The sequence below is a fragment of the Nestor notabilis genome, unplaced genomic scaffold (genome assembly GCF_000696875.1).
Source record: "Nestor notabilis isolate BGI_N333 unplaced genomic scaffold, ASM69687v1 scaffold10746, whole genome shotgun sequence".
Lineage (NCBI taxonomy): Eukaryota > Metazoa > Chordata > Aves > Psittaciformes > Psittacidae > Nestor > Nestor notabilis.
The window spans coordinates 2,747-18,251 of record NW_009932383.1 but is presented as its reverse complement, the minus strand read 5'-3'; the positions used below and the strand labels follow the sequence as shown (position 1 = coordinate 18,251).

The 15,505-nt window shown below is 36.7% G+C and overlaps 1 protein-coding gene across 1 annotated transcript in view; it reads right to left on the bottom strand.

The window, feature by feature from the left end:
- Nucleotides 1-15,505, bottom strand: part of SMEK1 (SMEK homolog 1, suppressor of mek1 (Dictyostelium)) — a 42,329-nt gene that overhangs the window by 24,493 nt on the left and 2,331 nt on the right. Inside the window, exons 2-3 of the mRNA XM_010016360.1 lie at nt 11,062-11,117; nt 1,132-1,230 (exon numbers count right to left, since the gene is read on the bottom strand). Coding sequence (XP_010014662.1) covers nt 1,132-1,230; nt 11,062-11,117 — 155 coding nt within the window. The remainder of the gene's footprint in view (nt 1-1,131; nt 1,231-11,061; nt 11,118-15,505) is intronic.

The window sequence follows — 15,505 nt, the reverse complement described above, 5'->3', positions numbered from 1 at the left end:
GTACTTATTTACATAAGTAGTACTTATTTCCAGATTTAATTTTAAATTCTAAAAATACGAATGATCTATACAGATGCAATTGCAAAACCAGATTTCTTTTGCTTTATTTCTGAAATTCGTGAGAACAAACTCCAAAAGACAGCATGGAGAGAGCTCAAGGTTTGTTAAGAACAGAAGAGTCCATAAAGAGAAGATAAGACATATGTTGAGAAATGCCACCTAATGTAGTACAGAAATAGAGAACTTGTAATGCTTGGAATGAAAGAAAACACTTAAACAAGAACTGACAAAATGAACTGATATAAGTGAATACATTGACTAAAATCTTCCAGGTATTGGTCAATAGTTAATACCTGACCAAATGTTACCCAGAAGCAACACTGATTCAGTGACTATATAGTCAGCTGGTCATAGTGGTAAAACATAATGAGTTAATTAGCACACATTAAAATATATACATGCTATATACAAATAGTTTCGTTTCTTAAAACTGTAAGAATTATAGCTTTGAGGGGATAATGAAGGGATAGAGCCATCTCTTACTTCAGAGGAACTATCAGGTCAATCTTCTATACCCTGCTAGTCAACAGAAGCATACTGACATTTACATGGAAAAAAGTTCTACTGAGAAACTCAATACTGCCCTCACCTGAAACAGCAGAATGAGATAAGAGAAGAATGAGAAATACAGAAACGGAAATGTGAATAAGATATGGTTACGTCCATGAGAAATATGTTATAAAATTCACTAATAGCTCACATACATTCTTCTGTCTACAACAAAACCATGGACAGGTAACCTTTTCCCTTTTGGCCATCCTGGGAAAAGTTAATTACAAAATAAATTGTTTTGAAACTTTTTAAGCACTCATTTTGAGCTAAAGTTTCTTGGGCAGTAACAGAGCTAATAAGATCTGAAAATACTCTAAAAAAACACTGCAAACATACTTTAAGTTCATAACAAATTTCTGGAGGAAGAAGAAAATGTGAAATTTGGGGGAGGCAGCTACAATGATGGTTTGTACTTTCTATCCACTGTGTTCAGATTCACCTCTTAGAACAGCCTAAAAATTCTGAACACAAACATTAAGATGACTTAGGTTGTCTCAATCTTGTACTTATCAAACTTACCTGACATATTTTTTCCCATATTTCATCACATCCTGCTTTTTCTTGAAAGCTAAGTGCCAAATCATAATTTTCAGCTTCAGACCACACAATCAAGGTATCCTTTAAAGAGAGGAAAAGTATTTTAAGGCAATGTTATTTCAGATTTTGCAAATTTGAAGAGCATTTAAAGTGTAAAAATTTAATACAAAAACAGCTTGACATCTAATTATGACAGGACAGTATTACAATACAAAAGCAATCATCATACTTTGCAAGACTTTCACACGTTCTGAGATTCTTAGGATTACAAACATTCCTGCATAAATTAAAGGAGTTCCAGAAAGATACTGCAAGTTTTAGTTCTCAATTCACATTACCATAATACTGTAAATCTCAAAAAGGTTGATCTAGAATAAGTACTTCTACCTCAATGGATCCTCTGATAGAACACTGTAACAAAAGCAACTGGCTTTGGTTTTGATTTGGTTTTTGTTTTTTTTTTTTTAAAAATCTGTTTCAACTGGGCCACATAAAACTGCACATCTTTTGTAGGAACGAAATTACAATCCTCTTTTTTCTCATTTTTATAGGCCCCAGAAGTCACTGTGCAGAAGCACAGAACAGCTGCTTAAAAAGCAGTCCCAAGATGCCTACAAACTTTAAATGAGAACGGACACTTGAATATGCACACAGCTAACTGCCTGAGAGTATGCACACCTATTACACTGAACCACGCGCACCATTTTTACACATTCCAAATTCTGAAAGGATGTTTTGCCCTAGATTTCTACAAGTTATTTGAAACTGTGCTTAGCTATGCTTACTACCCAGACAGTTAAGCTCTCATCTACTTACTAGAACAGTTCAAGAGTTTACCAGAGCCCTCATATTGCATGCAAAAACAATATATGGAAGCAGAAGCTGATGCTGCGAACAGTGATATCGCACACTGATAAGGTATTCAATGTAGTAGTTTACAGACAGTCTGCTAAATAACTGTTAGTATAAAAAATAAACACGAAAAGAGAAGAAAATATAATCTGGTTTATACACGTATCGAATCAAGTTTTAGTTTAGGTCTTTTGTCTTCCTGTAACAGCTAGCTGAAATACAGCCACATCAAACATATATGCAACTGCATTATTTCAATTAAATGCTAAAACATGTATTTACTCACTAGCATGAGACATGATAATTTTTCTACTTACATTTCAATGAGAACCGTAAGTCACAATATTCTTGAGTCATTAAGTATAAATTCTGCTTACAGTGATTATTCCTAAAGGAATTACTTTTAAATATTTGCAAAAGCACTATAAGTTGCCAGACATCTATAAAGCTTAAGACAGTTCATTAATTAGGCTTAATTTAAATATCAAAATGAACACTGAGGATAAAGAGAAATTTTACATTGAGATTTCGATATACACTTACTAGAAAACTCCTTAAACTAACTATAGTCTAAAGAGCACAGTAAGGTAGCTCCATTAGATTCAGTCAAGCAATACAGTATAATCAATTTGCCATTACCAGAGCAGCTATACTGCTTCAGAAGCACTAATGGTGTTACCTTGCAAATGGCAAATAGTTTACCTTTTCCTTTTCCAAAGGGTTGAGGAAGAGGTGGTACACAGAAGAAAGGGATTTAGGAAGACCACCTCCAAAATACAAAAGGAAGAAGAAAGTCACAATTAATACGTCATTCTCTACAAGACAGGTTATGGTGCAAATACTCTGGTAATAACAGATTGACAGCACCTAGTACTGCTGACTCCTACAGAGCCAGAAAAATAACAGGCTACAAAAATTTAGAAAGGGAATGTCCAAAAGAAATTTTTTTTTTAACCCAGCTTTTAAAAACAGGATGTCCCTTACTGCAGTATTCATTGTATGTATCAGGTTCAAAATGTAATACATTACTCTCTGTAATTAGTGCTTATACTGCAGTAATTTTAAGCCCACTGTCTCATCAGCTTTCCACTGAGTAACACTTAATTTTTCAAAAACCAAACCCTGACACTAAAGTTTAAGTAGACCCTAGCAGAACTTGCAACACTCCTATCTAATTACACCACCATTTAAGTAAAAGCAGTTAAATTTCCAAGCAAGCCATTTCCCAAAGAAGATAAAAATGTAATTTTTTGTCTGTGAAAAACATGACTAACAAATAGGGAAATTACTAAAAGAACCAAAATAAGGACAGTGTTAATAGTATTAACTGTGATAAGTCGAATAAACAAAAGCTCTAAGTCTCTGAGTAAAATCCAGCATAGGACCAAGACAGGTCAGAGGGTCCGTCTGTCTTTTTCCTCTAGGGACAGGAGAGGTGGAGGGAGAAGACAGGCAGATTAAAATGAAAGGGAAGACATAAAGGTAAAGCTGCTTTTGAAAACTATAGTCACAGAAGCACAGATGCGCATTTGGCCATAGTATAGCAACTGTTCTCATAAACAGGATCATCTACTACCATATATGGAAATTCAGACTATTTTCTTCACCTGTACACATTCCGATTTTTCATTTTTTCCTTCTTTGGAAATCAAAATAAAACCTGCTGATATAAATTATTCAAGCAACAGAACAATTAACATTCAAGTTCGGTATATTAGTATCAGAAAAGTATTTTCCAATCGACAACATTAAAAATTTCTAATTATTAGTTATCTGTTGTCTTATATCACACACAGATTTCATATCATAGATTCTTATCCGTGCCTCAACAGAAATCTATCAATTGCTGCTCTCTGGATCTTTAGTAAGAGTATTTGTACATTCTTTCTTGCCTCAAAAGGCTTTTAAAAAGAGAACACAAAGCAAAGTGAGAAAAAGTACTTCACTCTGTTGTGTAATACACAGTTTAAAGTTTAAATTCACTATTAAATGCAGGCAGTTATTAATGTAATTTCATTTCCTTAATCATAAAAAAGAAGAGCATGACAAGACACATATGGAGGGAAAAGTGACTGAAGGGAATTCTAGATGTAGTTAAAAAAAAACACAAATAAAAATCAAGTTTCTGCTTGTTTTATTTAAAGGAATCTTTCTATGTGTTCGATCTGAAACCTTCTCAGTGTAATCTGAATCCACTATCTACTCTGGATCTCTCAGCTATGGAATAAGACTATCTGTTGCTTCCAAATGCCAAGTGTTACTTCTTGCAACTCCAAAAAGCAACTCAAATTTCTCAAGACTGCCTCCTCCATTCAGAGGGAAAACAGCAGTGTGATTAAATATGCTTAGTAGAAGGAGGTATTGGTTACAGAGGTAAGGAGACACACATTATCCCTCTGAGCATAAAATCTTCAATCTTCTGTGATTCATAAAAGCAGTTCTGGCTCAGTTTGATCAAAAGCATATCCTTTTTCTTCATTACATACAAAATGTTAGTCTCTATAGACAAGGAACTGGATGGGATGACTAACGCAAACATCTGAAATCTGTTCTTATCTAGCTTGGCATTAAAAACAATTAAAATGTAAAACTGAGTATTAAATCATAGCTATATTGTGTGAACTATGTCATAAACATGGACACGTTTTATCATTGAAGGCTTTTACACTGCCAGAATCCTGGCATTCCAGCTCCTCACGTTCTTCAAGATGCATTCAAATTCCTGGCAAGATCTTTTTTTAATAAGCTGATAATCAGGAAGCTATTTATATATAGTTCACAATCTTATTCTGACTTTGAAAATCATTTGCTGCTTCGCAAAAAAAAAGTATTTTGACAATAGTGCCAGTTGAATGGATCATGACTATCTTAGCCCATACAAAACTTGCTGTCTCCTTAAGACCATTTATATAAATTCGTGTTCTTCCACATAATTGTTCATTATGACTGCTCATATATAACCAGAAGTTCTTAATTTTAAGCAAAAATTCTGATCACGGCTTCTTCTTAGAAGACCTGCTATGTAACATTCCCATAAAGAGGTACTTATCATTTCTACCAAAGGAGGCTGCACTGCTATCCTTATAAAGATACAGCCTGAAGCAAAATTTCTTCAGAATACAGTCGGGGATTCCTCCACTATTTGTCTCATCGTTGGCTGCATCACACTCACATGGAGCAAGTTCTTGTTGGTTAGTTAGAAGTTTTCATGGAAGCACTACTGTGTGCAACAGCTTTATTTGAGACTTCATTTCCACGAAGCTAAACCACTACTGCAATAGTTTACGCCAGAAAGCAGTGGCAATTGTACTTAGATGGATGAGGCTCAGTATCTACCATGTGATTTCTCCTCACACTTTTTTAATTGCTTCCAAAAGTCTTACTTTCCTTGTTGAATACACACTATGAGTCAAGTTCTTGCTGTAACATTCAGCAGAAGTCACACTTTTATTAGACATTCAATCAATTTTATTTAATTATTAGCAAGCTGATCAGCAGGTGCATTGTACAGCATTCATACAATCTCCAAAGCAAGCCCAGGGATTTCATAATGAATTTCAGAGCAACCAGTCCTCAGGATTTGATTCTGCTGCAAAATTGATATAAGCTTTCATTCCTAATGTGATAAAATTAAGAAAACTATTACTGTTTGACAATGGCCTCCTGTATTCACATCCAGGGAGAATACCAATCTTTGCTGCAGCTCCAAAATATTCTCTTGGCATCCCTGTGAGATTCAACCTACTCTCAAGAACTAGTGATACCCAAATCAGACAGGTCTTTCATAAGTGCTTGCTTTCTGTCTTAAGAAGCAAATTAATCTCTTCCTACTAGTCATCAAACAATTTAGGCCTGTGAAACTTAGCTGGGTTCCACTGGACGTTCAACACAGGAAGTTTGTTCCTCCCCCTCTTGGACTGTCTGACTGCTAGTCTTCCTTATCTAAGCCCCTTACACTGTTTACAGTTGCAGACACTTCCATATGTCAAGCCACCTTTCAGCATCTTGCTAGCTAAATATTTACAATCAAAAGTACAGTTTCCTAAGCAGTTTCCAGCTTCAGAAATAAACTACTTGTGCTACCCAAGATTTTTAAGTTTATTTATACAGCTATCATGTTAGGTTGGACCAGGATCTTCAGGCTATAAAATCCTGTCCCAGTAATGTAATATAAAGGTTCAATTCTGCATTTGGTTTTGAGCATTTATTCAACTAAAACTGGAATATCTGAATGTTATCCCAAAAATTTGGATAACATATCAAAGGCACACTCAGTCTTACGGCAGAACTTATTCTATCAGCTTCTATGAAAGCTCAATATCATACGTGACTTTTCGGTTAGCAATTCCATAGCTGCATTCCCATGAATCCTGAAATAAAAAATCAGTTTATTAGTTCTGTAACAGAACTGACTCACTGGACTAATGACCATACCCAGAAGCAGCAGAAAAATTAGATTTCGCTGGAAAACATGAAGATAATGGAACATGTGATCATTTAAAATAGATGAACCAACCCACCCAAACCCAAGAGCAGTCACTCTCCTTGTTTCTCCTCTCCCCGCACAAAACCACACATTCTTCCTTACTATCTTAGCTACAACAGGCACAAATTTTATTGAAATAGTTTCACTGTTGGCTCAACTGTCCTGACAGCAAGGGCAGGAAGTTCACCTTCTCAGAGTTATTCTGCCAGTGCCTTTTTGGATCTATTAAAAATTTAGCTTTGTTATTAGCAAGTCTGCTTTCCATTATACAAGGATAACCATCTTCGAGGTACATAGTTAGTAGAAGGTACTCTGGAGGAAGGTAAGCTTTGTATTCTTATGAGGAAATGAAAAAGGGGCTGCAAAAGTAGAGGACACAAGACCCTGAAGTTTCTAGTGCAGAGGCAAGACTCTGCAGCTGGAAGCAACTCAAGTCCTCCTCGTTTCAGGCACAAAAGGGGATGCAATACCTATTCCATCACTGAGTTATAGGATGTACATGGACGTATTTAAAATAAAGGTGAGAATATGAAAGTCTTTACTGTTCTATAGCTAAAGCATTGCCAAAGTAAATTTAAAGTATATTTAAAAGTATATACCCCAGTCCACATCCTTATCAGTTTTCTCCCTAGATAAATGCTAAGTATATAGAGTTTATTTCTCCCCTAAGGCTGCATAAGAGGAGGTGTGTTGTCCTAAAATACTAATGGAATTATTCATTTTCTGAAGAACGTTCACTTTAGAACAGCACCTCTGTCACTAGCATTCTGGAACTGCACCATTTCAACACTTCAAAAAAACCCCAACAATGTAAAAAGCAGAGCATGGACTGAAGTGTGTGTAAACTGACTTCACCAGGGCACTACAATTAAAGTATCTTCTACCCTTATTAGTATATTAAGAAAACACCACCAGAAGAGGAAAACTAAGTATTCTATGTGTTGTCCAGCAACCATTGTATAATTAAATTCCACTTACTAAACAAAATTTGTTTTTAAGCTCTGTGCTACTTATCCATAAATAAATCCAGAATATTCTATACTGAAGTTACAGGATCATCATTATGGTAACATTTAAAAATAAGAATACTAATAAAACTTAACATACAGCCCTAAACAAGAATAAAAGTCAGTAGGCTGAGGCATACTGATGCACATTTTGCTTCTTCAGAATAAATCTTTTGCCTACAAATCACACCTTAACACAAGAAATATTAGTGCTTTTTCTGATCCACAAGGCATTATTTTCTCAAGATGTTTTCTTTCTAGCTTGTTTTTTCTCATATGGAATCCTTTCTTCTAGTATAAGTAATGATGAGTTTGCCAGGAAGTACACAGTTCAGAGCATCCAAAAACTTCCACTGGTAGCACTTCTGTGTTATAAAATCAGGTTCACAGACACATCTTTCTTCTTGAACGCAGCAGAATGACTGTTCATAGTGACAGAAAGACTTAATCTAATTTATCTGACTCTCTACATGTATCATGCTTTAACTAATTATTCCAAACCTCCAGATGGTAGGTAAGTCTGGGAAGACTGGAATTATCTCAGGACCATGCTGATGTATGGAAAATGAGTCCCCAACAGATCTCAAGATCTGCCAAGTATTCTTCCTCTCCAAAGGACAGACATTTGTATCTACCACCAATTAGATCAACATTTATGTGCATACAGAGACGTGACTAATCCACAATAAGGAGCAGTTAATGCTTTCAACCCTAAACCCCAAGAAATCTAAAGTAGACAATCTGACAAAATGTTATGTAACATTCAGGTTCACAGGGTATGGCTTCTGATGTTTTGTTTTAGTTTTTTATTTGGTTTGTTTTTGTTTGTTTGGGGTTGGTTTATTTGTTTTTTCATGGATGTTTTACACACCAAGACAACAGTGGCAGCAAGGCAAACTTGTACTCAAGGTCTTCACACTATTATTCTGACAAATAATGATTTAAGCTGTGACAGTTACCATTAAAATATACAGATGTATACCCTGAGATTGCACCATTTTTGATACCAACAATTAATGAGACCATCTGTTTCACAGTGGCACTAACACTGTGCAGCATAGGTAGAAGGTATTTTCGCCAGTGGAAGAACTTCACTGCTGTTTACAAAGGTACCTATAGGGTTGGTGAAGAATCCAAAGCAACTGTCATTGAAAGTTTCACCAAGAACTTATCTATCACACCTCTCCTTTACTTCCAAGCACAAATTATATTACTTGATCCAATAAAAGATTGTTTCTTCTTACAAGCCTCATGTCAGCCTAGACAAAAGTCATCCAAAGAACCCATCCACTAATTACATTAATTCAAATAGATAACTGAAGGCTCACAAGGCACATGCCAAGTACATCACAGTAAAAACAGATGTACTGCTATTTACCTCTTTAAAATGGAATGGAGGTTTACCCTCAACAAAATTCCAAGATAAAAGGCTGGTAAGAACATAACACTGGGAAGTTACTTCAAAGTTTTAAGTCTGAGTTTCTAGAAGATTTTTCTTGAAGTTTTATGAGCCCAACTGGCAACTGCAGGCAAACTCAAAGGTCTATCTCAGGCTGCGACTTCACTAGTAGCTGAGGTGACCTAAAGCGGCATCTTGCAGCCAAAAAGGAAAGATTTCTCACTCTTCCATCTCACAGTTCCACATATGGCTGTTGTGTGAGGCGGCTTGAAACTTCTGCTCACACAGTTGCGAGCTTTTGAAGAGGGATTTGGAGTACCAACTTGATCTTCTGGTTTCGTGAGTTCAGATTTCTATGAGAGCAGCTGGAAAGAAGCAACTCTTCCTTTCAGCTGCTAAATTCCCAATATTAGCTCATATGGAATCAGGTTTAAACTCTGCACTTGCCTTTTACTAAAGCAAGAGATAAGAAGTTGTAGCTGAACCCACGACAGAGGGCCTCACCTAAAAGATAATGTGCTACAAAGTAGGATTAATGCACACACCAAGAAAGATTTGGTATTTCTAAGGCTCAGAATGGAGCCTTACATTCAATTTATATTAGATGCCACTTCGCTTAAATATTATGAAAAATCCACCTACAAATACAAATTCTGTCTATGTAGCATAACAGCAACTTTCCTTCTTCAGCCCAGAACACATACAATGCTGTTCCAAAACAACAGGTTCAAGTTTAATATTTTTATTTCAGTAACCACACTTTCACGATCACCAGTATTGACTTGTGCAGTGCCAGATCACACCACGTCTGACTCTGACCCAGAGTAGCCATGAGCACAGGCGTGAAATGTTTTTGCACTGACAAGCACACGGGGTGGTTTGCACCAACCTGACAATTTTATGCCTACTTAAAGTCAGCTTCACATCTTATATGGCATAAAGCCTATTGATAAAAGGCTTGCCCCTCAATGCTCTTTCCACAGATTTGAATCAGCAAAGCAAGTTTACACTAGAACATCACTTTATGTCATAAAGCTGTGAAATACTCAACGTTGTTTTAGGAGTCCTAAAGCTTGAGTTACTGTATCATAGAACCGTTACCTCAGGCCAGTTCGGATTACAACCAAGAGCTAGTTTGCTTAGCATTTTTGCTGGTCTTGTCTTGTCTTTTCTTACTCCCTGCAATTGATTTTCCACCCTCCACTGGCCTTATCAGGTGTTCAGTACAGACTGTTGACATGGTGCATTACAAATTATATCAAGGGGTTGATGCAGGTTAAATTTTTCAAGGAAGGATATATTTAACCCTGGTTAAGACTGGTTCTCCTCATTCAGTTTAACGTAAAAACCTACAAACAGCTGCAGTTGCACAACCACTGGGACTGCCTGTAAGCAAAACTACAGTACATCTATGCTTATAATAAGCTATTAAAGGTGAAGACTGAAACATATTTTAATACATTAACTGCACCTGACCAGATTTTAGCAAGTCTGAGCTGACCAGACAGGCAACAAAATACAATCTGGTTCAACATTTCTAAACCTCTAAGGGTAATTCTCAGCATCTGTGAGATATGAACAGAAAACAAAATGCAAGACCTACAATTCACTTCTCACCCATCTCAGCAGCATTCTTTAGAGGCTTACAATGTATGGCTGCAATAATTGAAGCAAGGTGCAAACCAGAGGTGAGAAGCTGCTTTTATGTATAGAGAATGCTCTGAAGCTTTAGTAACCCATATCCATCTTGAAGTAAAAACCAAACAAAGGTAAATACGTAAATAGCTTTAAAGCCTTCTAGTCTTAAATAAAACACATCACAAGTTGTAGTACCTGAAATACAAATAAAAGAGCCAGATGATATTAAATTTTAGATACTATAATCCTCAGGAACCTCAGCTACTTTGTGATTTTCACACCTACGCCTGTCTCTCCCAAAGCATTTTTTGACGTAAAACAGAGTGCAAGTTATATAGATAACTTCACAAACAATGCAGAGAAATAACACACACATATCATGAAATGCACAAAAATGTTGAGAACTACTTTGTCTCCTATTTTTGGTATAAAATCATAAAATATAATTTGAAATAGAGGCAAAAAAAAATACTGTATTGCTGAAGTTAAAGAACCTGCCTTCAAACATGAAGAAAAAGTAGTATGCTTACCTGCTGCTTCTGGTACGCAGTGTTTGGGTTAATTTTTGACTCCAGAAGAAGAGAACCTAGAAAAAAAAAGTTCCACTTATTTACATGTGTACTAAATTTCGATCTCAACATGAACTTTCTGATCACTCTTTCTACAAGTACGTAGTAATACCTTTTCTCCCAAAATGAGCCTGTGAAACTCACATTCTACAGCTTTGTATTTAATTTTTCCCTCAAATACACTGTTCACATAGTACAGAATGTTCAAGACTGTTTTGAGGACTGGATTTTGAATCTCCTTCTTATTCAGAGTAATGACTTTTCATGGAACATGCTTAGAGATATTAAAGTGTGCAAAAAATCAGCACACATCGTAACTGTATTTCATAAATCACCCCCAGTTGTTTTGGATTAAATTTACTAATCACGTGGTATTTGTTCTTAAAGTTTAGCTAAAACACATTATTTTGCTGGAAAGCATATCTAGAAACTAATGCTTAGAGTAACAACCCTTGTGACAGCAGGACAGAGAAAGAAAACATCCAAGATGAGCTTTACTGATGACTCCAATACACTAGTACTTAGGGCACAGTCCTGAGCTCTGCCTTGTGCATTTGCCTAGTGAACATCTAAAACCAGCATTCCCTTTTCTGTTATAATCACCTGTTACAGGCACTATTTCACTTCAATCTTACTTTCAGTTTCAAAGCCTCAGCTTCAACTACATGAAGTTTTAGAATATTATTTTCCGCTATTCACCCAGCTGTCTAACTTCTACAAAGTCTTTACTATCTAGAAATATTTAATAGCAGCAAATATGAATTAGAATCATAAGAATTAAAGCATTTGATAAATTCAACATTGTATTTTAACTGCTGAACACACATCTACAGACATGGGAATCCTGAAATTAGCAGAGTATCATACATAACTTGAACATCATGTTTGACAAAATGCAAAAAAAACAAAGGTAAAATAAAATTAAATCTTGAAGACAATGAATGAAGATATTTCATCTTCCAGGCTAGGAGATACTAAAGAATGACCTCTTTACTACACTTACCACAGAATAACATTTCTTCTCCTGTTCTACTAACCCTGATGTTTGCAGGAAAGACAAATCAAGCATTATAAGGCTTGACTTGCTTCTCATTACTACATGATTCAACTTACTCCTCACCATTCGGGATCCATAACTAGACAAACATGAATTTGGAAACAGAAACATAGTGAAGTGTAAAAAGTGTGCTCTACACCTAATAACTGCCCCCATTCCATCCTTCTGGAGGATCTGATGTTCCACTTGTGCAATTTGTTCTCACAAAATGTTCAACTACTCAAAAATCAGTGACTGTTCTACTAGTTATTTTAGTGAGTCTACTTTAACAGGGTCAAGCCCCTTGCTGGTATGAGACAGTCCTAGGTCTCCATTACCTGCTTCTGTGAATCAGACAACAGTAACAGACGTCTATAACACAAACACATTCTTTGGAAGAAGGTTACAGAAATTTAACATACCACAAATGAAGTTCTCCTCCATTCAAAGTCAGTATCGGTATTGATTCCTAAACACAGTTCAAGATGCTTAATCTTGCATTTGTCATAAGCAATTACTTTCTCTGTCGGTATTTTTCTCTTGGTACTACCCTAGAATATATTAAGACTATCCAGCCTACTTTACAAACATAGACCAACAAAATTTCATCTTCACTGACCCAATGATTATTTATAGTTAGGTAACACCTGAAAACTCACCTTAATACAAGCTATGGTTTTAATAAACCCCCCAAATTATGCAGATTTAATTATATCCTTGAATGAATTTATAAAGGTAACTGCAAAACACTGGTGCCAGAAAGTAACATTTGAAACCATCTATAAAGAAGAAAACATTGATTTGCAGAATTCTGTTATTTGCCACTAATGCAAAAAGGCACAGCTGGGTTTTTTTGCTAGTGTAACTACACCGTTCTATGCTGAGAAAGGAATGTGTGTATAGCGAACAACTCACTCAAAAGAGATTATAAACAGATATACAATGCTATTTTCAAAGATATTTAGAGAATATCAAGTATCCTGAGCCAGTAGTCTTCATCAATAAATCTGCAGACTTGCTTATATATATACATATGGAAGAGACCTGCTGATATGGAAAACAGTGCTCCTCTCTCATCAAACTGTTACACGGATCCTTCCTCAAAAGCAGAAAAGGTACAGTGTCACCCACCTCCCCGCACGAGTATGAACATGTTTGTTTAAATGAAAACTTCAACTCAAGAGCTGTTTTCTGCAAGATGCACGAAGAGGGTTAACCTCTGTGATCAGTTCTGCTGCTACTGATTCACTGAAACCAATCCACCAAAACTTAGGAAACAGCTCGAACTGAGGTCTGAGAATGTGCTCTGCATTCACAAGAGACTATTCATCACTCTAATGCATTTCTGAAGGATCAAACCCAAACGTTAAGGAGAGGGGAGAACCAGGAGAAACGAAACAAAATAATTCAGTCCCCACCCCCAACTCCCATCGTTTTGTTTGGGTATTTCTTCTTTTGGTATGGGTATTTTGAGGGTAGGGGGTGGCATTTTCATAGGATCATAGAATACTTTGGGTTGGAAGGGACCTTAAAGATCACATAGTTCCAGCCCCCTGCCACAGGCAGCAACACCTTCCACTAGACCAGGTTGCTCAAAGCCCCATCCAACCTGGCCTTGAACACTGCCAGGGATGGGGCAGCCCCAACTTCTGTGGGCAACCTGTGTAAGAGCCTCACCACCATCACAGTAAAGAACTTCTTCCTATTATCCAACCTAAATCTCCCCCGTTTAAGTTTGAACCCATTCCCCTTTTTGTCCTGCAACTACATGCCCTTGTAAAAAGTCCCTTTCCAGATTTCTTGTAGGCCCCCTTTAGGTATTTTAACCTAAGGTAAGTTCACAACCACAAAATTTTTGGTGTGGCTTTCCTATAAATAAATAAAATTAATCCCTTGAGTTTGGAGCAAGGTAAAATAAACTTAAGACAATTTCTGGCTAATCCTTCTGCCAGTATTACATGCTTACTGATAACTAGTCTAAAGAAACAGCGAGGATGTAGATGCCTGCCTGGTGAGTAAAGCCATTAAATATGGCCTCCAATGGGGGAGTTCACTTTGGCTTGTCAAAAAGTTTAGTTATAGGCCTAGTAAGCTTCAATTAAAAGTTTAAGCCCTCAGATTAACATGACTTAGTTGAACAGAAAAGTTCACTATAGAAGTCACTTCAAGCATCTGGGCTCAGAACAGAAAACGTGATCTGAAACCATGCAGTTAAAATCTAGAAGCACACAGACATTTCAAGAATGAGGTAGGTCACGGCAGCCTCAAATACCATGTGAGAAACGGGTAAGAAATCCAAGGCTTCCAAATACACACAGAAGCTCACAAGAAAGGTGATCAATTATAAGAAAAGAGTTCATTATTGCCCTACTGCAACTCAAGTAGCATACAGCTCAACTAGGAATCATACAAACTTTTCAGGGTTCTAAGTAAAGAAGTTAATAGCTGTTTAAGTGTAAAAAACCAAAACCAATTCCCTGTTTAAAAGCATAATATATCTGATCTGAAAGCAGTTTATGCTATTTCTGTACAGTAAGAGATTACACCAAATTGCCTGCAATGACTCTTAAAGTTTAGTGCCTGGGAGCATTAGACATCTCAGATAACGCAAATCACTCAACTGCTCTCGACTCTTAAGATGGTGTTAAAAAAAAAAAACAACAAACAAATAAAAAACCCAAACCCCAAAACAACACCAAACCAAGGAAAAAAACGAAACAAAACAAAACAAAAACCAACTACTCCTATGGATGGGAAAAAAAAAAAAGAAATAAAATTGCATTCTTACTCAGCTCTTATTCCTCCAATTCCAGGTGATAGCTTACCTTGGACTTGGCATACTGATTGTAGCTCCCTTATCTGAATCCCCTGACCCTGCCATAAAACCTCAGCCACTTAGAAAGCAGCTATGGAGCCACACCAAGTCACAGGTGCACAATCAAAAGACTGAACTACATGCTAGCCCTGATGGTCAGCCAAATGAACCTCTGGTAATTCTGCTGTCACTCTGTGCACAGCCGAACTAGCCCTTTCCCAAGAGTGGGAAATTCCCATCCACAGCAGGAACCCTTGCTAACATCCCCCATGGCCTCCTCCACTCAGGAAACAGAGCCTTTAACTTAGGCATATCCCGAGGTTTTCAGTCAGCTTCCTGGAGTAACTCAGTAAGAACACACCAACATGCACAGGATGAACCTCAGCTCAAACACTAGGAAAAGCTGGTTTAGAAAAGGAGGAAGGAAGAAGTTTCATTGTGGAACAAGGAGGAGCTGACAAAGAAAGACAATACGAGAATGCAATGGAAACATGGATACGAATGATGTATAGGTCAGGTTCCCAGTACATGTATGTTTCAGATAACTTGGGGGG